The sequence below is a fragment of the Gallus gallus genome, chromosome 5, assembly GCF_016699485.2.
Source record: "Gallus gallus isolate bGalGal1 chromosome 5, bGalGal1.mat.broiler.GRCg7b, whole genome shotgun sequence".
Lineage (NCBI taxonomy): Eukaryota > Metazoa > Chordata > Aves > Galliformes > Phasianidae > Gallus > Gallus gallus.
The window spans coordinates 52307426-52333365 of NC_052536.1; the positions used below are offsets into that span (position 1 = coordinate 52307426).

The 25940-nt window shown below is 41.8% G+C and overlaps 1 protein-coding gene across 1 annotated transcript in view; it reads right to left on the minus strand.

The window, feature by feature from the left end:
* BRF1 (BRF1, RNA polymerase III transcription initiation factor 90 kDa subunit) overlaps positions 1-25940 on the minus strand; it is a 163338-nt gene that overhangs the window by 130362 nt on the left and 7036 nt on the right. Inside the window, exon 2 of the mRNA XM_421405.8 lies at positions 19382-19462. Coding sequence (XP_421405.2) covers positions 19382-19462 — 81 coding nt within the window. The remainder of the gene's footprint in view (positions 1-19381; positions 19463-25940) is intronic.

The following is a 25940-nucleotide window of genomic DNA, read 5'->3' on the forward strand; positions in this document are numbered from 1 at the left end:
GCCTTCATTTGTCTGACATTAAAGGAATTGGAAAGAATAATGTAAGATACCAGGAGCCTTCAAGTAGTGGCTGCTACTGCATATGCAAGCTTTCCTTCTGACAGCACCAGCACTTTGGCTATGCTTTACGTTTCCTCTGTTTTGTTTGGACAGTGATTTTTTTTTTTAATTACATTCTACATGACAGTTTTTCCATACCTATATGCAGGTAAAGCTTTTTCCCCCACACTGATCAATTACCAATTGTTACTCCTGTCACAACAAGAAATGAAACACTCCCGCTGTCACACCACATTACTGCTGATCCAAGATGTACCTTCAGCCATCCAAAATCATTTCTACAGCACAGTAAGAAAAATGCATATGACATAATCTGGCAGTTTGGGAAATATATGTATGTACGTATTACATTTTAAGTGATAGTAATTCTAGCATTATTGCAGAGATTAGAAGTTATTTCACACCTCCAAAGCAAAAAGCATTTAACTAAGACGCAACTCTGGTCAACCCACACAGCTAGAAGAACTTAAGAATACAGAACCACGTGACAAAGGGAAAAAAAAAGATCTGTTGCCTGCTGGTAAAAGTTGTCAAAAAGCTTCAAAACAAACCAAAATGAAGACTGAACACAAAAGATTCACTGCTGCAACAGAAAACTTTACAGATGCGAACAGCGTATAAATCAGAGCAATGTTATCTGCTTGCTGACAGTGAGTTCTAGCCCCTTCCCTGCGGATCAGAGCTTTGCAAGGCAAAGAACAGTGCAACCTGGCAGGAGGCATTTTTCAGAGCCCCGCAGACAGCAGGGGAGCAGGCAGCGGCCCCAGTGACCGCATGGCTTCACTTGGCAGGAGGAGGCCGAGCCAGAGGTGTCCCCAGCCACAATCACAGCTGAGCTAAGCCAAGGAGACAGAGACAAGAGCAGAAGTAATTGAGTCACCAAGACTGCACTGCGGTGACTGCTTGCTCAAGTCACACAAAGATTGCTTAAAAAATTTAATCTTTCTGTTTAGTCTATCTTCTCAGCTATAAAAGTCAGCCCAGTCCCTCCCTTTTCCCACCAAGAGGCTCCTGTGCATCTCTGTGAACCTTCTCTTCCTTCCTCGTCCACCTCTGAGTACTTATCTTTTACCACATGCCTGAGAATTTAGTTACCCTCAGACACACACAGGACAATTCCCCCCCCTTGAGCTCAGCCCCACTCCTCTGCACGGCAGCTGTGAGCGGGGAATTATTCCCACTCTCCATCATCCAAATGTAGGCAGGAATGACCTCACTGACAGAGACTGATACCTCTCTGCTCTCAACCTGTACAACTTACAGTCGCCGCTGCTTCAGGATTGAAAAAGGCCCCATTGGCCCCACACTGCTCCTGGGATCTGGTTTGTGGTGGAGGTTTTTTTCCTTTCCTTCCCATGATTCTACATGTGAACATAACAAAAGGCACTCTCTCCCCATTCAGACCATACCCAACTGATAAACATGTCTGACACAGTAAGCCTGGAAGTAAAAACTTCGTCAGTATCAACTAATTGGCAAATTCCTTATATCTCCTCAAAAATGGAAATGTGGTGAGAAGGCATCAAGTGAAAAAGGATGCAGACAAAGTGAAATAAATGAGGGGGGTGAAGAAAAAGAGGCAGTTATTAAAGACATCAAAGGGATAAGAGATAAAAATGATCTAAAAATGGAAGCAGAGAGAGCAGTAAAATCAAGCTGGGAAAGGCACAGAACCGTAACAAAAGCAAGGAAGACTGTGTTCGGTTAATACTTATTCAAGGTATTTTTATATGAGACTGACAAGAGCGGTCAAATACTGCTTTATCTGGGAGGGATAAGGAACCCAGCAGTTAGGTAACAGAGCATCAATCTCTACTCAGGCTGCAGCTAAAGAAGAAAGTTCTGCCCTCCGTTTGTCCCCGGTAGCCAAGTCCATCAGCTGCAGATAAGAAGTAAGGAGTATGCATTTGAGGGAGCTGCTCTTATTTACCACTACAGGTCTGTACAGATCAGAACTACAACTGCCCTTGGTAATTTTATCTGCGCACAGCCGCAGGTTAAGGAAGAAGTTACAGACAGAGCTTCATCTTTCACATTTCCTTCCTTTAAAAACTAAAAATAAAGCGAAGGTTGTCACAAATCTCAGCTGAACAATGAAATGGATCAGTGATGCTATTTATCAAACCCATCTCTCACGTTATCTACTTCAGCATGGAACTGAAAGGAGATTTATGGTCAAAGAGTGAATGCACATATTTCAGAAACAATCCTACGTTTCTTTAAACAATAACATTTGTGTAAGTCAGATGCAAAGGCTGTTCCAGTAAAGAATTAGAACCACAATGCCATCTATGTATTTCTACAGAGCCAACGTGGCTTTCTTCAAAAATATTTGGCATATTTGAGCAGTATCCATCTCTACGTATGTAATCTTTTCCATTCATATGAACTTACTCATCACATACAAGATGTATGGGAAGGAAGAGTTCTCCCTTCTTCTGAGGAACAGCAATCACCTTCAAATGAAAGGGGAAGAACATGGAGGCTCGGGAGGAGGGACAAACACAATGACTGTTGAAGACCCAGAGACTGAACTTCCAGTCGTCTTTAAATTACTGAACATGATTTATAAAGAGAAGAGCATAATATCACTAGATTTCTGGAAGATAATGGAGGTTTAGGCCATAAATAGATATGAGCATGAGCTCATGACTAAGTACTACCAACATGAAATTAAAGGAAAATGTAAGCACCGTATTAACAAGAACTTGCAACGCAACTCATTGGACCTCATAATAGTTTCCCAAGGGATCTAGTGGAAACCCCCCACTGCTTAAAACATATGAATGTAGGAAGAACAAGAGGCAAGAAAAATGGATGATATGGAGTGATCCTGCCCAAATACAAACAGGCTATGCTGATTTACGAGGTTGAAGTTCTCACGCTTTTGCAAAATTATAAAGCATTAAGAGAGGGGGGCAACTTTCTACAACAGAATCACCACACACTCCAAATAGATAGAACAGGAAAGGTCCCCCTTTCACCCTCCCCAAATTGCCACCTCTGCTGATTCAGTACAAAAGTGTTTCAGCCTGCTTGCATTTCTGTAGCTGGGCAATACAGATGCAACACTGACCCAAAGGAACTACCTGACCTGCAGAGCAAAGATCCATCTACACGTACTTAAGCTCTCACCCCTTTAAAAACCTTTTCCGTGGAACTCAATTTTAATTTCCTCAAATTAAATATTGGGAAAAACAAGAGAAACAATAAAATCACAACGCCGCTCAAAGTATGTGACATTTCCTCCACAATCAAAGCTTCAGATACTAACTTCCTTTGTTACTCTAGATGGCCTACTGAGCTTTAGCATGCCAGACCTTAGCAGGTAAAGAAAATTTCAGGTAAGCACAATTACATTTTCCTCTTCAAGTGTTAAACCTCAAAGATCAATTACAGCACAGCTTTCCATGCAGTATGACTCCAAGGTAGGATGTGAGATCATCCATTAAACATATACGTCCAAGACTAGATGCATTATTAATTCATTTCTCCCCAGGTAGTATGGCATGGTGAAAAAGAGCTCGTAGAGAACACACTGACTAAAGACTTAAACAGAAATCAGTGGATTTATGCAATGATTGCCATGCAGCAACCTAACGGACCTCATTAAAGGAGACATGGATTCTTCTCCCCTGATACTGTCACTGCTCCTACAGAGTTGACATTGATGCTTAACACAAAGAAGAATATTGATTGTAAGCTTACTCAGAAAGAGTTTTTGTACCAGTCGTGAGGATGATCCATCTCAACTTAATAATGCCCTAGTCTGACTATAGACAGATCTCCACTTTATTTTCCTGATTAGTGACACTGTTTGGAATCTTTCCTTTTCTTCAAGCAAGCTATCTGTAAGGGAATACCTGCCTCAGAGTTTCAATCAGGCAGCTGCTCTAAATACCAAAATGAATTCCTACTTCTGTCCTCTTGGACTTTGTGGAACTGCAATCAAGGAATCACTTAACATCAGCATCAAGCTGAACCTAAAAAAAAAAAAACTATTGCTTTGGTAGAGTTCACAGAGTAAGTTCTACTTACTGACCTCTTAACATCCACAAGAACAAACAAACACTTCAATCAGCAGCCTGCCTCCAATCTGTTTATGCTACCAGCAGCCTCCTCACTGAAGGCCTTGCAAGTTCTACTGCTACATTAATTAACCTCAGGGACCACACTTTCCCTCCACAGAACAATTATAATCTGTTCTTTCTCCTTTCTACCTTTTGTATTTTACTGTAGAGTGGAAGAAAAAGAAGACAGGCAGATAAAATTTTCCCTAGCTTTGTGCAAGGTGAATTTATGTCCAAATATCCATAGGCCTGGCTACTAAATTAACTACAGAACACACTGAAGTTAGCATTTCTGCATGATCAAACTCCATCCTCTTACACTATCACATAACAAGAAGCATAAGCTCTGCTTTGTTTGATCTGGCTTTAATTACCATAAGCTTCAGCATTCACCTTCCTATTGAAAGTCACGCTCATGTAGATGGGGAGCTGAACTTGAAACAGCCAAACATTTCTGAGGGCTCCAAATCCATCATGATTTTAGTTTCATTCTAACTCTGCCTATTATCTTTTGAAATCATAACACTCCAAAACTTCAACAAAGCATTTTGTTCCAAGTGGCAGCTATTACGTTGTCTCTCTTTTACGCTTTCCAGACTAAATCAGGAATGGATATCTGACATAAGGATTCTTCTTAACTCAATACCGAGTGAGTACATCTGCAGGAAAAGAAAAAATATACATACTGTTCTCTGCACTGAGCCACTGCGGGAGGTGGCAGTCGCTCACTTCTGCTGCAGGAAGTAGAGATGGCACTCCAAAGCAGACACTCCAAAGGATTTGATTTTAGCTTCCACGTCACCACTTGCATTCCCTTGTACTCGTCTTTATCCTCTGCTGAAGTTTTCTTAGTACTTTTTTTACTTTTTATTTTTATTTTATATTCAATGCCACTGGAAGCTCAGTACTTGACTTCCCTGGTCTGACAAATCAGTGTTGCTCAGAAAGCCAGAATGACTTCAAAGCTTTAGTTCTCTATGTCTAAGATCAAGATCAACCTCAACCTCAACTTTCCTCTCCTACTTAAAAAACTAAACAAATAATACCCAACAACCCTCTAAGGAAAACTACCCATGCACACAGTAGGAGAAGTGTCTATTCAGTAGCAAAAAGAACACGTAAGCAGCCTTGCAGCGCTTCAGAAAGAACATTATTTCTATTCCCAGCTCCACAGGGTAAGAAATGGGGTACAAACAACCCTTGAGGAGACTATCTGCCATCAGAACATGCTGGATTTGCTGTGGACTGAGAACAGAAAGAGACAGAAGTACATTTACAACCCACAGGATGTCTAACAACTTTATTTTGACCAAAGCTACAGATACCCACTTGCTCTCCAAAAGGAAGCTGGCAGCAATCAAGAGTTAACTTCTAGTATAGGGCCAGCTGGAATAACACAGACCACTCAGACTACAAACGTCACCTCACAAGCACCCTGGATTTGTTCCAAAAAATCACTTGAAAAGTGGTATTCTTCCTTGACACGCTCAAGGACTGATTCAGTTTGCATCAGAAGCAGTATTTGTTTCTAGCGCCTGTTAGGAACTATAGTTTCTAAATCTATTTTCAGATCATTCTGAATAGTCCCAGGATCCATAATTGCCCATCATATCATTAGCCAAGCTGGAAAATTATTTTCCTTGTATTAAAGCTTAAAAACAAAGATTTCACACAACTGAAAAATGTCAGACTAGTTCACCACCTCCCACTCCCCAAAAGAAAGAAGCCCTTAGGTAAAGCATTATTTTGAGGTAGAAGGAGATTGTACTCACAAAACTTCACCCAACATTAGTACTGCTTATGAAATCACTTACAAGATTTCAGCTGACGCTGAATAATTTTATTTCCAGCTATTTCCCTGAGCTCACAGAGCCTGCATGGCCACGGAAGTAAGCAAACATAACACCTGCTTGGATTTGGCAAGCTACATGGGGCTTAGAATAATAAGGCATCCCTCTAACATCTCTTTCATTTACAGACGCCAATTTGCTGACGATAGGACGATAGCTGTGCTCACCTTTAGAAATGAGGATGAATTTGGATTAGCAAATGCTGACAATTCATCTCGCCCTTAAGATGGAGGTTAGTAGTTAGACAGGAGTGACTGATAAACCCAGAGCCATTACTAACTTCCTGACACAAAGCCAGCTTTCTCCTTTTCACTCCATGGCAGTCCTAGGGTAAGAAACAGGAGAGGTGATGCACAAAAACCTCAGCCTGAAGACTTGGTGCAACTGGAGCAGCTGGGGCTCTGCTCTTAATCCTTTGTATTTTGTAAGGGCTTTTGCCTAATCTTCCAGTGATTAGAAGGAATCTATGGGTTTTTTGTTTTGTTGTTGATGGTTTTTTTTTTTAACATACGAGATTAGGTAAATTATTAGAGGATGAATTTACCTAAGACAGTTGAAAGGGGAAATCCCAGAGCTCCCTTCTATCTTTCCCCCCCACTCAGTATACCTCTAAGAGCTCCCAGTGCACCTCAGATTCTGTGCTGAGCCACTATGCCAGGAGAAAAGAAAAAGCAGAGTTTTCTACAGGCATCAGAGCAAGGAGAAGTGAGACACGTGCAAGAAGTTCAGCAGCCTGCCTGGAGAGCAGTTCAGCAACATGCAGCCCCTCTGATTTGTCTAAGAGGTTAACAAGACTCTGGTAACAGGAATTTTCAGCTGCCTACTGCCTCAAAATGAGCAGTATACATATTCTATGAGCAGACAAATTAATCTCCTAACCTGATTTAGAACGTGTCTTTTCCCATGCAAAACGATTTCTGCGCATCTACCCTTGCATGTGCCTGCACATGTGCCCAAAGGAACCAGAAATGCCTTTCTGCATCACGTGTCTCTGCAACACCCCAAGCATAAAGAGACAATTGCTAACAATCAGCACCCACCTGTGCTATATGCCCCATACAAGTGAGGCTGAAGGCTGCAGTGCTCCTATCTTCCTTTCAGACAGCACAATTGATGCGCTGGCCTTTCTGAAAGCACCACAAGATGGCTGTGTTTTATACATCAATTTTGCAAGGACAGAAAAGAGGTGACCTTCAGGTTCAGTATGCTCAGTACTACCATCAAAAACCTCAGATCAGACCTGAAGTCTGGTTTCTGGAAAGGACCCTATTCTCAGAAATTCATCCTGAATGGGCTACAAAGGACTAACTAAGCCCTCCAGAGCTCCCTTTTGAGCAATACTAAGTTCATGCTTCCTACCATAAAAACGCATGGAATGTTTTCCCTGAATAAGGACTTATGAAAGCAATCAAATAGTACATCCAAGACAAATGTAAATATTTGTATACGTTCTCTCTAATGAATGACAGCTACACATGAGAACATGTGCATCTAATTCCTGTACCAGAACCCCAGCTTTTTGTATACCCCTGGAAACCACAACTATGATCCTAAGCTGCTTGCTTAATACTATGTATTTGGTAACATACTACCCAAAAGTACTGTTAATCAAACGTGTGGGTTTGGAGCACGTAAGGGAAAGAATGTACTGCTTTCTTCTAAAAATCCAATCTTTAATTGATTTTGTTTTTTTTACAAAGTTCATTAGCATATTTCAAGGGGAATCACACAGTTGAACATAATAATTAGCCACTTGTTTAGTTGCGTTCAGCGCTAATGACCTTTCTTTGAAGAAGGATCCACGTCTGTTTGATTTTTCTACTGCCCAGACTTAAGAGAAGCCTTTCTGTTGAAAATGCAGGAGTAACCTGAACTGACTTTGGAATCGCTCAGCAATCAATTACCTTTTCACTTCATTTACCCTGTGTTTGTTTGGGGCAGTTTTGTTTTAACAGTATAAAGGCTTTAAATGAAGGTGATTAAAGCCAGACTTCTAGACACACATTTGGGATCCCAAACAACATTGCCAAGCAAACACAGCTCCTGCTAACACCCACAGTCTCATCTAAACAGCGCAGCTCAAGAACAGCCTTAAGCACACCGAACCCAACTTCTTACTGACACCAGAGCTCAGACTGAAGGAGACCACGCTGTACTTACATAATCATAGAATATTATGGTTGGAGAAGACACTAAGATCATCCAGTCCAACCCCAAGCCATCATACCATGCCCAGTGACCACATCCCTCAGTGCCACATCTCCATGGTTCTTGAACACCTCCAGGGAAAGCCACTCCACCACATTCTCTCTCTACTCTATAAGTCTCATTTGTTTATAACTTCCATTCAAAACCAATCAAAGCAAAAAATAACAAAAAACACGTATGAAACAAGACAACTCATTTTTGAAGCACCACATTCTCAATGTAAGAAGTTATAACTATGCCTTCCATACCCATGGATAACCCTTTCCCACCCACAACTACTCAGCCTTAATTCCTTTTTACCTGCATAGCTTCCATCGACACAGACCAGTACTTCATCACCTGTATTGTCCCAAATTATTCAATTACTTGAGTACAGAAAGATAATTCAAATCTTCACCCAAAAGAGCAGTTTGCAACATTAAACTCATGATTTCCTAATCCAAGTTCATCTACAAAGATCCACTTCCACAAGACTTTTGGAAATAAAGCAACTTTAAGGCTGTAATTAATGCATAACTTTGGAAGTAAAAAATGACTTAGGAAAAGCTTTCCCTTAAAGACCTGATTAAAGAAATGATCATCCTTGCCACTCCTCCCACGAAATTACAGTTTAATAACTCTGACAGCAGCATTTTCTATCAGAATTTGAACTTTTAAGAGAGGTGTTTACAGCAGTGTGTAACAGCACCACCTGCTGATCTTACAGTGCCTTGAAAACTCTGCACAGCGAAGTTAAGGCACAGCGATCAGTATAGAACCTATTTTAATTCTGAGTCTGTATAATTTTGATTATTCTTAACAAGAAACACATGGATTTTATTAGTGTATAGTAACATTTTAGGATTCTGCAAAATAAAAATTAAAAAAAGGTAAATTCAACTGCAGCATCTGCTGATTTGTATTGGTATGTGAGGGAAAAGCTCTTGACTCAGCAACAGCCAAATTAGTAAAATTCTGGAATTCATTCAAATGTTTTAGCATATCAGGTTAATGAACTGTTTATTTAATGGCTTCGTTTATAGCTCATCCAGACAAAAGGCCACCCCAGAATTAGAAATAGACAAGCCCGGTTTATTAAAATCACTTGAAAAATCAAACTGAGTGTCACGTAAGCTGTATGTTCTGAATTGATTAATATATAAACAGAATTAGCATTTGGGTCCTAATGCATTAAGAATTTTACTGCTGTTCTGGTGAAGTATGGCAGAACAGCTAACACATGCTGCTGAAAAAATCCTTAGGGATCCTGAAATGAAAAAGTACTCCCTGAAGACGTAGCGAGAGACACGAATTCTATTAGAGGAGAGCATTTCTTCTTCATCATTCCTTTTTAAGTTGCGACGAAATTAGCACAGCCTGCACACTCCAGGGTATGTGCTGGGAGGAGGGCGGGGGGAATCAGAAGATATAAAGGCCTGAGGCACTTCAAGCAGAGAGCATCCATCTGCTAGCAGCAGTCAATGAACAGAACGCTTCTAAAGGGCTTCCCACTCATATTAAGTCAAGCCAGAAGAACAGAAAACACCTTCCTTCACTGACTGTGCAAGACTGAGCCTAACAGGACAGTGGATTATAAATACATGTTATAAAAGAAAAGCACCTAACAGCATGGTCCTGCATGCAACCTTCCCCACAGCAAAGCTGGTTTAAGAAGCCATAGAAGTGACCCAAGGGAAGGAACACCTCCCTGTGAGGACAGGCTGGGAGCTGGAGCTGATCAGTCCAGAGAAGGCTCCAGGGAGAGCTGAGAGCAGCCTTTGCACATCTAAAGGGGGGCCACAAGAAAAAAGGCGACAGACTCTTTAGCAGGGTCTGTTGTGATAGGACATGGGAAAATGATTTCAAACTAAAAGAGGGGAGCTATAGACTGGATCTAATGAAGGGTTTTTTTGTTTGTTTGCTTTACAGTAGGGTGGTGAGGCACTGGCACAGGTTGCCCGTAGAGGTGGTGGTGCCCCATCCCTGTAGACACCCAAGGTCAGGCTCGATGTGGCTCTGAGCATCTGAGGGAGCTGAAGAGGTCCCTATTCGCTGCAGGGGAATTGGACCAGATGGCCTTTAACCGTCCCTTCCAACTCAAAGGCCTCAATGATTCTGTGATCTTTACAGTATCCATTCCCTCATCCCCTGTAGAAGCAGAGAAGTGTAACAAAAAAAGGAAAATGGGTGGGAAAAAAAAAAGATGGTTTAGGGTTTTTTTTGTTTGTTTTTGTCACAAAACCCAAATATTTTTACTGTCATAGTGAACAGATACATCACCCCCAGCTTGGAAGAGAGAAGTGGAAAGGGCAGCTGAAGGGTTAGAAAGGCAGGGAGCACAGTAGCTTTGCTGCTAGACACACTGTAGAACCAGACAGCAGAGCTGTAGCTCTTTGAGACAAGGGCTTCTGATGGCAACACCACTCCAAAGAGCTCCCAGCCTTTTAACACAACACCTCACTGTCACCCACGCACCACAGCACGTCAGCTCCCAGGCTGACACAACCACCCACACAAATGCAGCAAGTCACAGAGACCATCCAGCTTAAAAATATGCATGCACAGCTGTCCTGGTTGGGAAGAAGGATTTGTTTTCCTGCAGTGTTTTTGGTTGCTTTCTTTTTCTAAGTGGGAGGTGGACGTAGTTCTGTGCTGCTGCGTTGTGCAACTTATGGGACATGGGGAGACCCTCACACTGAATACACATTGCATGCCTGGTACAGAACCTGATAGTGTCTAGTTCCTCATGCCAGGTTAGCCTGGGCAGGTGTCACTGCAACAGAGTCACATACAGCATGCCCACATGGTCAGCCCCAGGGCTGGAGGTCATGCCAGCTGGGCCCCGGCCAACAGACATACAGCGATTCCAATGCAAGGGGCACTCAGTGCTCACACCATGACCCATGATGAGGAAAAAGCAGCTCAGGATCACAGCATAACCGCAGGTGAAAGTGAGCAAAACATGTCTGCAAGGACATAAGCGAGTCAGTCATCCTTCTAAAAACAGCGTACGCAGGCACTGCATCACTCTATTTGTTAATCTCATGGCATAGGGACCCAGAAGCTCAAGGCTGTGGCCGCTACTTAGGAGAAGTTATCTTCCAGAGAACTGCACCAGCACCACCAGCAAAGCACACTTTCAAATCCTCAGGCTGAGACAACGCCGCGCTGCTGTGCCGCAAGATCCCCTATTTATTTCATAGGGAAAAACACTAAGGCGCTTTCAGCACGCCGAGTGAGGAACTGAGTGTCATCAGAGAGCACAGCATTGGAAAGAAAAAACAACTCTTCCCCTCTCAGGTTTGGTGTCACAGTGCCTATAAATGGCACAAACACTTCAAAAATCATCTTCAAGCATTTATTAAAAAATCCTTATGCCATAAGTGACATATTTAGATAATAAAAAGAGCGAGTGGCATTTACACAGAACTGAAATCAAAGCTCCGTTATTTGAGGTGTATTTTAAAGCTGTCTAACAACCATCCAAAGCTAGAATGGTTTAATTCAGAAGCTGGTCAGAAGAGGCGGCACGGAAGTGGGGAGATGTTACGAGAGGGGTGGAGAGAAAGGCAACTACCTGTTTTCTGTGACAGCACGCAAGTAGGAAGCTAGGCCTATTCATATCCAAGCCCATCTCCTCCTGAACGGTGCTATAAAAAGTGAATGCTTTAAAAAACATTAGCCTGCTAGATAAACTGTCTTTACTTAAGGGATTGCTCTCCAGAGAAATGACAGGTTCCAATTACCTACACAAGGCTGGAGGGAGATAAATCTCTGTCAGTGAATCCTGCTAATGTGATACGTATTGTCCTACTCTGTGTCACGTAGGAACTGTCAGAGTTAACAGGGAAAATTCTGAGAACGAGACACCAAAAATCTTAATACCCAAGTAGAAAATCTCACCACTGTGCGTCATTTTAGAAGGCACTTCTCCTTTTGCCTGACAAAAAGAAGCAGAGGTTTGTGCTTCCCTGGCACAACAGTTTGCTTGCCCTCAGCCAATTATTAAAGCAGGAGACAGAACAGAGACAGGAGAAGAGAAAGAGCAAAAGAACCATGAAAGACGTCTTTAACTCCAGCCACAGCCAGACCAGCTCAAAGCACTGAACACCAAGGGGTTTTTGTTTTTAATTAAGACAATAAAGGGCATCTGTTAACTCTTTTGAGACTGATTTTCTTCTCAATTTCAAGAACAATCTTCACAAAAATAGAAAGTAACAGCAGAGATTGCCCTGAGTCCACATATGGATGAAATCAATACCTCCAACAGATTCTGGAGACCTCTTTTCCAGTTTTTCCTTTTTGAAGGCAAGCAAACAAGAAAAGTAAGTAAGAAAAGCAAAGGCTGATTCATGTATTTCAGTCAGCTGGCACACTGTGCTCAACATGCTGTTGTTATCCTCATGGCAAAATCCTTCCATTACAGTACCTCCAGCAGATCTCAGCTCTAAAGGATCCCAGCCCCTCTTCACTAGAAATCCTGAGGACAAAGCAGCCTAGCAAAAGCTGAAGACAGCTTTGAGATAGCTACTTCATTCATCACTCTCTATCAAAACACATTCAAGGATAGCCAACACTCAACATTTTTCAAATCTGAAGTCGGGTAGGAAGCAGTCAATCACTCCCAAACCAAAAGGTTGTCCTAGATCAGCTGATGAACATGACAGGTCTTTCAATAGGCAACTGGAGACCCTGGAGCAGAGCCGTCTGAGATGGATACACCACGCGCTGGGGGAGAGGCAGCATTCAGAATGGCAGTGCCAGAAAGACTCTGGTATCCTCACATGCCTTTGAATCAAACCCTATGCCTCCCCAAGAGTAAGTGCAGGGAAATACATTAATCTGAAGTTCTGAGAGGTGTGTAAGCTACTGAGATAACCAGGTCAGCCATCAGGGAGACCAGCATCAGGGCCATACTTCTGTGACTTACCAGAGCCTGTATCAGTACACAGAACCAGGAATATCTACTGAGACACAGCACAGCAGCCTAGTAACACCAGAAACGTTCCCTGCTGAAAGGCTGTGTGACAAGTAGCAGCAATCACAAATGGAAAAGGGGCAAACTGGCTGGAAAAATATTCCTTTGAAAATTCTTCCATGAAAAGTTTAAGGTAGCAAACATTGAAGATCCCAAGCCACAAGTTGTCTGCCTTCCTGACTCTGTAGCGTGTCCTGATCAAAGAGGAAGAGCAGAGGTCAAGAGACCATTTGCGCAAGAAACACATATGCAAGTGTTATGTCTAAGACCCAACCGTGTCTTAGCAGAGAGGATGGGCCTACAAGACAGAAAGATGTGAGTAACCTGAAAGGGAGGAAGCTTAACCTTGTTAGCATGCAAAAAGTGGGACAGTGGGATGTGATTCAGAAGTTCAGTTCTGGCCATGTTAAGTCTGTGTCGAGAAGATGATCCAGAAACACAGACAGTAAAGCACAGGATTCATCACTCTTATCGGCAGAGATGAACATCTGAGCTTAGTCTATCTAGACTTCCTTTCAGTGGGAGAAGAGAAACAAGCACTTAAAAGAATGAGTCATATGACTTCCTTTTGGGCAAAATTAATCATACTCTTGATCTGTCCACCTCTACTTAGAGACCCTGAATGGAATTCAAGATGACACGCTCACAAAGACATCTAAAGTTTGCCAGCTAAATCCCAGCACAAACCACGACATGGGACTGGATGGAAGAGGTATGTCAGGAATGAAGAAGTTTTTACCAGAGGAGAAAAATCATCCCAAAAATAAAGGGAAAGAGGCCCTACATCCTCTCCAGGGAGGCACAAAGAAAGATGACACATCAAAAGGAAAGATGAAAATTAATCAGACAAAAGTTGCTAATGATAACAAGGGACTCATAAAGAGACAAGGCATTAGCCTGATCAGAGGGTAAGATCAAAGCAATGGCCTGGCTAAAAGAATAATCTCTCAGAGCTTCGGTGAATAAAGAAAGGAGGATACAAGACAAAAGCAGAAAAGGAGAACTTTAAGCAATGGTTAGTTGAAGAGGCAACAAGAGAAAGTGAGAGTATGAACTGATGGTGGAGATGCAAGGACTAGGACTAGCTTGTATCACAATAGAAATGAATGCAAGAAAGACAAGAAAACGGCACAGATTAGATGTTTCATAATTACAATCCAAGCCATATTACAGTTGCTCAACAAGGCAAACAATTTTTTTTTTTTTTTTTTGCACTTGTGATAGAAGAATCACAGGCAACAGAACAGGCTAAGGAGCAGCTTGGCAGAAAAGGATCTGAGTTCTCCTGGACAAAATGATGAATATGACCACAGCACCTAACTGCAGTGACGAAGGCTAAAGCTGCAAACTAGTCCACACTAGAGATGCATTATTAAAAGTATCACGAGCAGCTCGAGAGAAGGGATTATTATTATCTCCTAGTCAATGCTTGTGAGAATATATTTAGAGTACTTTGTCCAGTTCAGGACATCTCTGCACGAGAAAGGCACTGACGTATTGGAACAAGTCCAGCAGAGAGCTGTTAAGATGATTAGGAGACTGGAGCACATGACGTGAGGCCAGGATCTGAATTTGTTCAGTCTTCAGAAGAGATGCTAAGCAGGAAAGTATTAGCAGCATCTTCAGCTGCTCAGTGGGAGGTTACAAAGATGGAGATAGAATTGTTGGAGATGCAGAGGGAAAGGACAAGAGGTAAGAATCACATTAAATACAAGGGAAACATTCTTCTCACTGAGGGTGGTCAAGCGTAAGAACAAGTCATCCAGGGAGACTGCATCATATCTATCCTTATGGATGCTCAAAGCTCAGCTGCACCGGGCTCCGAGCAGCTTAATGCAACTTCACAGCCACCACTTTGACTGTAGATCTCCAGAGATCCGTTTCATCTAAATCATTCTATGATTCTACTGTCCTCTGCTCCCTTGTTCTACTTTTGTTAAATAAAGATGCGTTTCTCCATTTCTCTCCTTTGGCTACATCTGTTCTTCATGCATGTAATATATTGTTCTGGTTTAATTCACGCCATATAGTTCTGGCTGGAAGTATATCCTCCATAATCACTTGTGATAAACTAGCTACGAAATTACTGATGACAACAAATGTGAAAGAATTAAGCAAATAGTGCACATTTAAACAGTCAAAAATGCATAAAAAAACATCTTCAGAAATGCCTCCCCATTTAGGATTAAAATACCGTTAGCTACATTTTGGCATTTAGAAGGACTGAGGGGAAAACACATTCATTTAAAGAAATGATTAAAAACACAGTGCAACAGTTCAGAAATTGGATTAAGCTAGATGCAGCTGCGATCTTCAAACTTAGTTTTAACCAAAAGTGCAACTGAAGCTTTCAATTTATAATCATGCCATTGACCTTCCTTCCCCTCTCCCTTTTCTTTTTGGCCACTGAAGACTATTGAAAGTATCAGAGCTCCAAGTCAAGAACAACTCCCTTGTAACTATGGATCTGACGTGGATATAGCAAGAGCAGATTGCCTGCAAGGAAGCAAGAATAAACCAGCTATTTAGAGAGGTTATGTAATGTAGCACAGAGCTGTAAAATAAGATTTAAAGAGACAGAACTCTCAATTTCAGCCCTGTAAGTACCCATAAAAGTTCTGCAGCAATTTGAAGAGGCCCAGACCACAAAGAAAGAAGTCTTGTCAAAGGTCCCCTCTCGGAGCTGGTATTTTATTCGTAACTCTTTCTCACAGAAACAGCACTGCATGGCTATTTTGTCAAGCCTTATAAAAGCAACTCTTCGTACCATCTCATGGATGTACAGGCTCTTACAGCAGAAAATGAGCTCTACAGGAGCAGAGATGAACCATTTTGTGGGCCTGAGATTAAGGAACTGGTGGAGCTTCACACGCTCAATTAACACGGAACAGCACACTGGAAACCAAACTGATAATGAACAAATAACAGTATTAGGCCTTCCTTGCATACATATTTTAACAAGTATAAACAAGACTCCCGTTTTCATAACTGCAGCCAATTCCCAACCAAACACCCACAAACATCAGCTGGTTCAGTAGAAAAAGGCAGAGAATACAAACTGCCAGACACCACCATGTTATAAACAGCAAGGAAAAAGAAAGCGAAGGCACGTGTGTTACAGAGACTAGCTCTGTGTACGAGACATCCTTACACACCTGGAAACTGTAAAACCTTCAGGGTTTACCCATGGTTGTACTGAGAGCATACATGGAAATACCAATGCACAGAATACTGGTTTTGCAGAAGAGCCTGAAAGCATTCAGCAGTTGTACGGAGATTTCACTGTGGCGTTTCTTCACTTTCAAATGAAAGGGAAAAAAAAACCTCACATAAATTATTACTTTAGGTATTCTAATGAAAAACTGTTTTTCATCTAATTCTAAACGTCTTTTAATTACAAGCCTCAAAAACCAGCAGCATCATACATTTAGCCAACCCCAGCTGCTTTACTAGTGATTAAATAAGAGACAGTGAGGCCAAACCACCCCCCTTTCACCTCCCCTGAAAAGACAGACATTACAGATGGGAAGAACTTGGCCCGAGCTACACGGAGGAGGAAGGGAAAGTAGCAGGGGGACTGTGGGTTTTTTTTTTCCTAAGAAATAACAAGTTCCTGCTTCGCTGCTGGACTTTTCCCCGGATCATGTCAAGCTTGCAGGTTGCTGGCAAGCAGAGCAGGCACGCTCAGAGACCTGCCAGCACTCCCAGACCACACACGCGCCTCCCAGCTGCTCTCAGACACTGGGGACAACCTCCAGAGCTCTACCGCCCATCGCTGCTTCCCACCCTGTCTGGTTCTTCCCTTCAGCAGCAACCTATGCAGAGCGCCACATAGTGCATGTATACACTGACCTATAGCCTTGACCTAAGCATCAGCAGCAGATCCCAAGGAACAGACCTCCTGGAAGCCATGGGAAGGGCGCTTACAAGCCGTGCTGCACACCCATCCTGAGAGCAGCTCATTGCATCTGCAACTTGGGGAACTCTGGCAGTGCAAGCACAGGAGTACCAGCAAATAAATCATTAGCACAGCAATTCTTCTGATCAGCACAGCACTCCAGGGAGAGCTGATTGTCTTTAATACAGCCACCTATCAGTGCACCTCGGCTTCACCCAGTGAACCACCTCATGCATTTTCTTTTAGAAATATGCAGTAAGTTCATTTACCTTGCTATACTTTCAAATGTAAATACAATGGATATTAATATAATTTTTAAAAAATCATGATCGTGGGCACAGTGGCAGGGTGAGATTCTATAATCTCACTGTTGCAGCTGAATTTGCAATTAAGAGCTACATAAAGCTAAAAACATGTTTAAATGCAGCAGACATCCAGCTCATTATAGAGCAGCAGAAAGAAGGGCCTTTCAAGCACCAATTGCTCTACCTGCAATTGCAGCTGCTGCTGTCGTGCCCAGGACTAAACAAGAGCACTGCTTAGCTCATGGAAACAAACTTTCTCAGACTGGCAGCATGACAAATTCAGGTTGGCCTCAGAAATCAAAGACCAAATGCCTTCACTGTTTTGTTGTTGTTGTTTTTAATATAAAGGATAGCCACAAAAGAAGGGAAACGGTAAAGAGCTTCAAAGAAGTAAAGCTAAAAAGAATTATTTCCCCCTTTCTGAAGGGTTTGGGAGAATTTCATTTCCAACAACTACAATATCTTTTTCTATGATGCCAAGTAAAGATCATTGCGTACGATGAGGGGATCCTGAGAAGTGCAGCACACTCAAAAGCTGTTGCAATGGAAGATGCACAGACGTATTACATCCCCAGAAGTTCAGCCAGGAAAGAAGGCAGGTTTAGCTTCCAGAATAACACCTACGCATTTCGTTTAACTTCTATTACTAAAATGGGTTTTTAAATGATTCCTACACTCCAAGACGACAACAGCATTTTCTCACCTCAGCATTTTATTTTTCTACAATTAAAGTCAAGTCACTGAGCAGTTCCTACACACAACCAATTTGTTATTAAAATACCTGTGCAAAATTACAGCTATGATTAAAATGCCTTCATCAGATGACAATTCTAATACCATAAAAGGCACTGCAGTGGTTTTATTCCACTAGCATAGCTGATGTGGACATTCTCAGAATTCACAAAACAGCCATTTCAGACATGACACTGAACCTGCTCACAAAGTGTGAGATTTACTCTGCCAAACAAACAGAGCTTGATACTTGGTACAAACAGCTGAGTAAAACAGTCTGTATACCAAACAGCTACATAAGGCTGATCAAAGCAATCTGGGTCTATTTCAATACCGCAGATCAATCTTACCATTTCTGTAATGATGCAGATAAAATATCAGAAATTGAAAGCATAAGATTGATCCATGTAGACTCAGTATCAGTCAAGACCTTATATGTTTTAGCTGTAACGGTTAAGATATGAAGAAAATGCCATTATCTAAAATACCCCACAAAATGAAGTTTAAGTGATATGGAGCTATTACATCCCCTGGTTAATTACACATCACCCTCCTGCATCTCTGATATGACAGTCCATCAGTTGTCATCTACAGGAGTTATGAAACAATAGTATTGATTACCAAAATAAAAAAGGACAACTCCTGTCCATTGATAGACACCAGCAAATGAAACTGGAAGACCATTTCTGGAATAAAAGCTGTTTTATTCATTCTCTTTAAAGACTGTAGGTGAGGAAGGTTTCAGTTGAGATGTATAGCATAAAACAAGAACATAAACATTCTCCGGACACCAAAACCTTTCTCCATATTTCCCTTATCTGTTCAAGAGTCGCATATTAAGAACATGATTGCTATTTAAGCATATTACTATGTGTATGTGATTACTATGTGTGCATTGCCTTGCTCTTATACAAAAACAAAAGCATTTGAGCACTTATACTTAAAAATAAACATGCATAAAGCACCACAAGAACCCTGAAATTTGACATAAAGCCACAGTAAGTTAAGAAAGAATAAAGAAGTGCAACGGGCACATCAACCTTGAAAAAGCTCTTTTAAACTCCGATAGCACTGTAAGGTGTCATTACCCTTTGTCAGCCAGATACCTGACCTCATAAATCAGGTATGGCAACCAAATGAGAGCACAATGTAAAATCAGCACTATGCCAAACTGTCTACTACCGAACAGCAATTGGCTTCCAAAGGTTTTGAGGTCACATTCAAAACTACAAATTTATTGCAATCAATCATGTTAATTAAAAAAAAAAAGTCACTTCAACAGAATTAAAGCTTGCAAGTACCATTCTGTAGAGTTTGTGCTCGTGACTCCTTTCCCAGATTCGCATGGAACCCTCCTCCCAAAGTTGGTGTTTTGCCTGCACCTATTGAGGAAGAAAAACAAAAAATATGTCAAATGCAATTACTGAATTAAAAACTAGACAAAACATAATGAGCCACTGTACTCTGTATAATTTACAAGATGCTACGTCACAGTAAGGAGAGCTCTGTAAGGTTCTTAAAGGGCTTAAGATGGAGCACAAGCCCTGTGCCACTCAGTTCCCCCTCAGGACCTCCCCAGTCTCAGCTCCAATTAAAAATACATCACATTCCTTATTTGGGGCAGAAAACAAAAATCAGTGTTGTAAAATATTGCTCAAAGTAAAACAAGAAAATTTCTTAATCTTATTTTTTGTCTGAAAAACATTCAATACGGAATTTTAATAGCTGATTACTGGCACTACAGCACATAAAACATGGTTAACATTCAATAATGAGAGTGTAGGCTACTATAGACATAAGACGCACTTAAAATAACTTCAGTTTAACATCAGACACACAGAGAGAAGCTTAGGCTACAAAATGTGCAAGTCTGGAACTGCTACATTTACACCCTGAAAGGCTGGAGTCTAAAATAAGTCTGCCTTGTGAATTAGCACAAACTAGAGGCTGGTTTATGCATCTGTGCCAATGCTGAGAGTCTGAATGCGGAGTCCTCTGGGAGTCAATGGAGCTACTCATGCAAACAAATCGTGCAGAGCAGGGAATTAAACTACTGAGGACAGAAACAGTCTCTTATTAAAGCAGAAAGTTTTTGTTTTTAAATCATCAGGCTTCCCCAAGCAGGATGCTGGAATCGATCAGCTTAACAGCGAGACCAAAAAGCCAAACTGCAAAGATTGAAAACCAGTAATTTGTTGGTAATTGCACTTCAGTCTGCCCTTTAGAATAGGAAACATCACCTTGTTTCCTGCCATGCCTACAGTTTTCCTTAAGTTCTCATAGCTATGGTTCCCAATGTTACACCTGCAAGCATTTCAGGGCACTGCAGGTACACACCTGGGTAAGGCACCTCCAGAGCGGGCCCAGCAGAGGAGAAATTGCAGCCTCTGACTACATTTTCCTGGCTAGTCTCTCAGCTGTATGTAATAAACATCTTGAGGAGAAGAAATAGAAAAGCTAATAGTCTGTTAGAATCTTCTACAAGCCTTCTGAGCTGATTTCTCCATACAACCTTTAAATTAGGTTTTCAGTGCTATCCACAACAGAAACTGACTTCGCCTTTGCTTCATTAACGGAGCCTTTCAACACACAATAATCAGAAGCTCTCACGTAAATGCCCCACAGCTTAAGTACTTCAACATCCTAATTAGAGAGAAAAATGTTCGGCGGTGACCTCCCGGCTGGATGCAGACGTGGGCCTCCCAGCCCTGGGACTGCCATAGGCAGCACCATCTCCTTGCTGCTCTCACAGACAGCATCTCTCCTTTCCAGGAGCACCCCAAAGCAAAGCGTCAGACAAAACAGAGGTTATTACTGCATCACTCCAGCACTGACATGGGTTTTGGCGTACACTTAATATTAGTGGTTTATCTGGCAAAAATATAGAGATTGTGACAACAGTTTTATGCATTTTCCTCAGCCACAAATCCAAGTCTTCAGAAATACTCTTTCCTAGTCTCAATTTCCCCCCCCCCCCCCCCCCCCCCCTCACATCAATGCTTGCCATAGGATGGGCTCTCACAGGTCTAACTTTCAGCTGGGGAACACACAGCAGCAGGCCGAAGGCACCCCAGGGGGCTGCCTCCTCCTGGCCACATCACCTCAGAACACTCAGACAGTCCTCTTCCTCTTTGAATACATACAAATATTGAACTCCATGGAGTACCGTTGTCAAAATGGCGGTACTGCACTTTTACAGGTCTCCTCGTTACTAATAAGAAGCCAACATAATCATAGAGTGGTGATAATTAACACTATTTAAAAAAAAAAATTAACTTAGAAGCAGAAATCCAGAAAGACCACAAAAGAGGATTAAGATGAGATTTCAGCTGTTCAGATCCCTTCTCATTATGTACCATTTTAGGCCTTGTTGTCTAGAAGTCTTTTCTTTCAAAGCTATAGAGTCCACAACAGATACTGACAGAGCACTCTGAAAAACAAGCTCTTCTATCAGAATTGACGTGTCCATTTCTCAGCTAGTTAGCTGGAAATGCTGTACAGCTTGAGTTAGCACTTGGCTTTGAAAACCAACAGAAAACAAGTCTGTTGGGGACTTACCCCCCTCACAACTGCCAACTAGTGCTGTGAAGTCTCACCACCAGCTTTAATCTTTGCAAGGAGAATGCAAACCAAACCCATTAACACAACTGTACAGCTGGGTAATAAGAGAAACTATTAAAAAAGCCAAAAAAAATCTGTGAAATCAAATTAATTTAGAGACCAAATAAAAACCCTACAGAGCCAGTCATTTAAGACTTACAAAGAAAAGGAACAGCAATTGCTAGGCACAACCAAATTAACATTCCAGCTTAACTGAAATTTTTACATTTCTTGACCTTTTCTGTTTTTCCTCTACAACTTCAGAAGCGAATTAAACAGGCTCTTGGTTTTTCACATTCAGCTTTCAAGACAGAAAAAACCCCACATCCGAGAAGTATTTGGTGTCTGCAGTACCGCACCGCCTGCCAAATCTTCAGCGTTAACACTAACATCTCCCTAAGCCAACGCAAATACCCTCCTCAGGGAGGTGGTGCCTCCCAAGGCAAACTGTCACCTACTGGTTATTTCTGGAAACTAAACAACTCTCAAGCTGTGCTTCACTGAAGGCTTGCTTCCTCTTCCAGTTAGCTTTGGACACCGTGGAAGTTTTGAATTAGAACAGATGAGTTGAAAGAGACCTACAAAGACCATTAAGTCCTAGCTCCTACCACTTCTGCTTGGACAACCCAAAGCATGGAGAGATGTCCCAGGCAGCTCAACAGTACAGCCGCTCAGTTTTTGCAGTCCTCTCAGCAGGATACAGTGCCCTGAGGCACGAGAGGAGGAGAACCAAGGACAATGGAGGTCCTCCCACCCTAGAGGTGTTCAAGGCCAGGCTGGATGGGGCTGTGAACAACCTGCTCTGGAAGGAAGTGTCCCTGTCTATAGTAGGGAGTTGTAACTAGATGGTCTTAATGGTCCCATGCAAGCCAAACCATTTTGTGATATACCTGGAAACTTGATGACACTTGGACAAAGCTCTGACAGATCCATCTCAAAACCCCACACCCACAGCAGGGGGTTTGGTCTAGATGATCTCAAAATGTCCCTTTTAACACAAAGCATGCTACCCCTGTGATTACTGCAGTGCTGAAGCACAGTGCCTACCTATTTTGCAGCCAAGAGCTGCCATCCTCACATCTGCTACTCTTGCCATGTGCAGGTCAGACCCTGGCACCCTAGCCAATTCTGTTTTGCTCTATTGACTTGCCAGCAAAGAAATACACACCACTCAGCTTTCCTACAAAAGAAGATGTTTCTCAAGACGTAAAAAGAGCAAGCAAAGGTTGAATTCTGTGACAACCTTGAAAAACAAACAGATGACAGCAGGAACAGCACTGATCACATCCTCGCATATAAAGGAGGCAACGAGCAGCTACTTGGGCACCTGCTGCAAAAGGGCAATTTTCTGAGAGCCAGACACACCAAGTTCCACATTCAACACCTGGGGAAGAAACAGCACTAGTCCCCGAGTTATAGATTTTGTTTCCCCTAAACAAAAGAGGAAGTGAAGACTGGGAATTAAGCTGCTTGCAACTGGAACTGAAGCGCGTCTGCTATTTGCTAAGATCAGGGTTATGAAAATCCTTCCCTGCAAAAATTAAAACTGAAGAACTTCAGCCCTCTCTTCTGCATGACAGGAGAAAAAGCTTCCATTCAAAAGCCACATACTTGCAGACCCAACATAAAATCTGTACACAACGCAGACTGCATCACACCAACTGTTTGATAGCCAGGGTCGGCTCAGTAGTCTAACATAAAAAATTAATCAGCTTCCCATTAAAGTTAACCGTAAAAATCAAAAGGAGAGTAGGTCAATGTTCCATTACATCTCATGCCCACAACAGCAAAATGATGTAATTAAAGTCTTCTGAACACAGAAAACTACTGTGACTGAAAGATGTTTTCTCAGCCATTTTTACAGGGAAGCTCACTGGCCTGCATATATGCACCACATCTGCTGAAATGCTACTACTGAATAAAAACAAACTTTCCATCTAGCCCATCATAGCTAGTTATCTCTGTGCTTATTTTCATAACTACCAACCCAAGGGATAAATGCACTGTTGCATCCACCACACCCAAGTTTAGGACTGCACAAGTCTATGAAAGATGGTCTGTATCCAAGTTACGTGCAAGATGGAGCATTTACACAACTGACAGCAGTATACTCTGCAGCACTCCAAGCAAGCGCCTGTTGCCACCACAAGGACAGCATGTAAAAGACTCAGCACTGGGGGGGAAGAAAAGAAACCCACAGCCCTATACACTTAGCTGTAATGCAAGATTGCCACCTTGAGGATTTCAGAAGAGAAGCAAGAAGTCATCAGCTCATCTCTCTGAAACATAATTATTTTCTGCATGAAGTAGATGTGTTTCCCCTCTTCCCTCCCAACTCAAGATGATTATTAATTAGTTTTATAATCAGGAAAGTGAAAACCTGGAACAAACTGAAGCAGGTAAACACTCTTCTGAACAGCCCCAAAAGGTCTGCAAACCCAGTAAACTCATATTTTCTTCCGTTTTGCTAATTATATCATGACCACTTGTGGTTTACATCGTCTCTAGGCATCTGGACTGCAACTGAGAGGAATTCTGCTGATATTTTTATTTTCAGATCCTAGTGATTTTATTTTAAGTATACATATTACTGTTGGAACCCACTTCAGGATTCGAGGCTGCACTGTAACTAACATTTTATGTCAGCGCATTGACTGTCAATATATCCCACATAGGAACTCATTAACAGCTACTAATTAAAAACAAAACACCTACTCCCACCACCTCTGTAATACTGAAAACTGCATAATAATCCTCTGCTATGCATAACTCAACAGACAAAAACACAGAATCTGATATGAATACAGAGATCATCCTCTTTATCAACTGCCTCACTGCATTAGCCCTACCTATGAAGTTCTAGAGGAAAGAATGTATAGAAAGTGAGTACCTAATAAGCTTAGTTTCAGTTTTAGGAAAGCATTTTCCTCCCTGTATCTAGTTCCTCCTCTTTCCAGCTGGCTAATCACAGCTTTCTGTTGTTCAACACTTCATTTCCGCAAACCCCCAAAGAACCAAATACTTTGATCAAGTCAAACTGCAGTCAAGTTCTGCACTTGAGGTCAATGTAGCTCACATTCCTAGATGTAAAGACAAAGAAGTAGTGAATGCAGAATCTTACAGTAAGCTTCTATATGCACAACTGAAAAATGGAATGTACCACAGCTATACAAACGTTTATTTGTCAAGGGACAAATTAAATGTTAAATTTATGTTAAATTTATTAAATTGTCAAGGGACTGAAGAGTATGAGTACATATTCAGAGTTCAGAGCAGTGCACACGGGTCTCTGCAGTGAGATGCTTACCATTTACTTGGAAAAAAAGTCAGCAGGAAAAAACTTTTCCTTCACATTCTAATACTGCTAAAAACCTACTTACAAGCTCTGTGGAACCTCCTATGCTAGAAGTTCTAACAAACTTGTTGGGATGCCCCATCCCTGGAGACACTCAAGTTTAGTCTGGACAGGGCTCTGAGCACCTGATGGAGCTGTTGCTACTGCATTCAGCACTACTGGTTTACAATTGTCATTTCACCTTATGGGCAAAAGCATGCAAGTAACTTCCCACAAGTGATACTTCTTCCCATCAGCCTCCACTTATTATCTTACAGTTTAGTGTACAGTTGGAGATAGAGAACCTTACATATGGATGCTGCACAAGAGCCATGAGCTTTATTTGACCCTGACTCAATTCTGAAGTTGGAATAATGCTGTCACCACCCCTTGCAGACTTCCATTTCTATCAATGTCTGCACAACTGTCACTCTCCTAAAACTTCCCACCTTAGTCATTACGTAAGAATGGTTAAAAGACTTGAGATGTACGATAACGGTGTGAATTCAAATAGACACATTCTTCATTTTGTTTATGTATTTTTAATCAAAAGCCACCAACACAAGTATAAATTTCAAGTAATCAACCCTAAAAGAGTAAGCCTGATTCAAGACAGTCATGCTGCTCAATCTTGCACAGAGATGCTGATGAGGTATATTCATCTTCAATGCCAAATGCAGGTCAAATCCTGTGGGGCATGAACCCCATTTCAGCAGCCAGCCTACAATCACCTCATCATCATCCTGTTGAGGCTTCCCACTAGAATTAATTTAAGGATAAAATACCCTATAGGCTTTCTCTGGAGTTAGAAAATGACCCTAGTTCCACCAGCTTGTCTTTTCCACCCTATAGCTGTCACCACAATGACCATGACTAAATGGATGTACGATTTCATTTTCTGCTGCTATGAGCTAGCCAACTTGGAA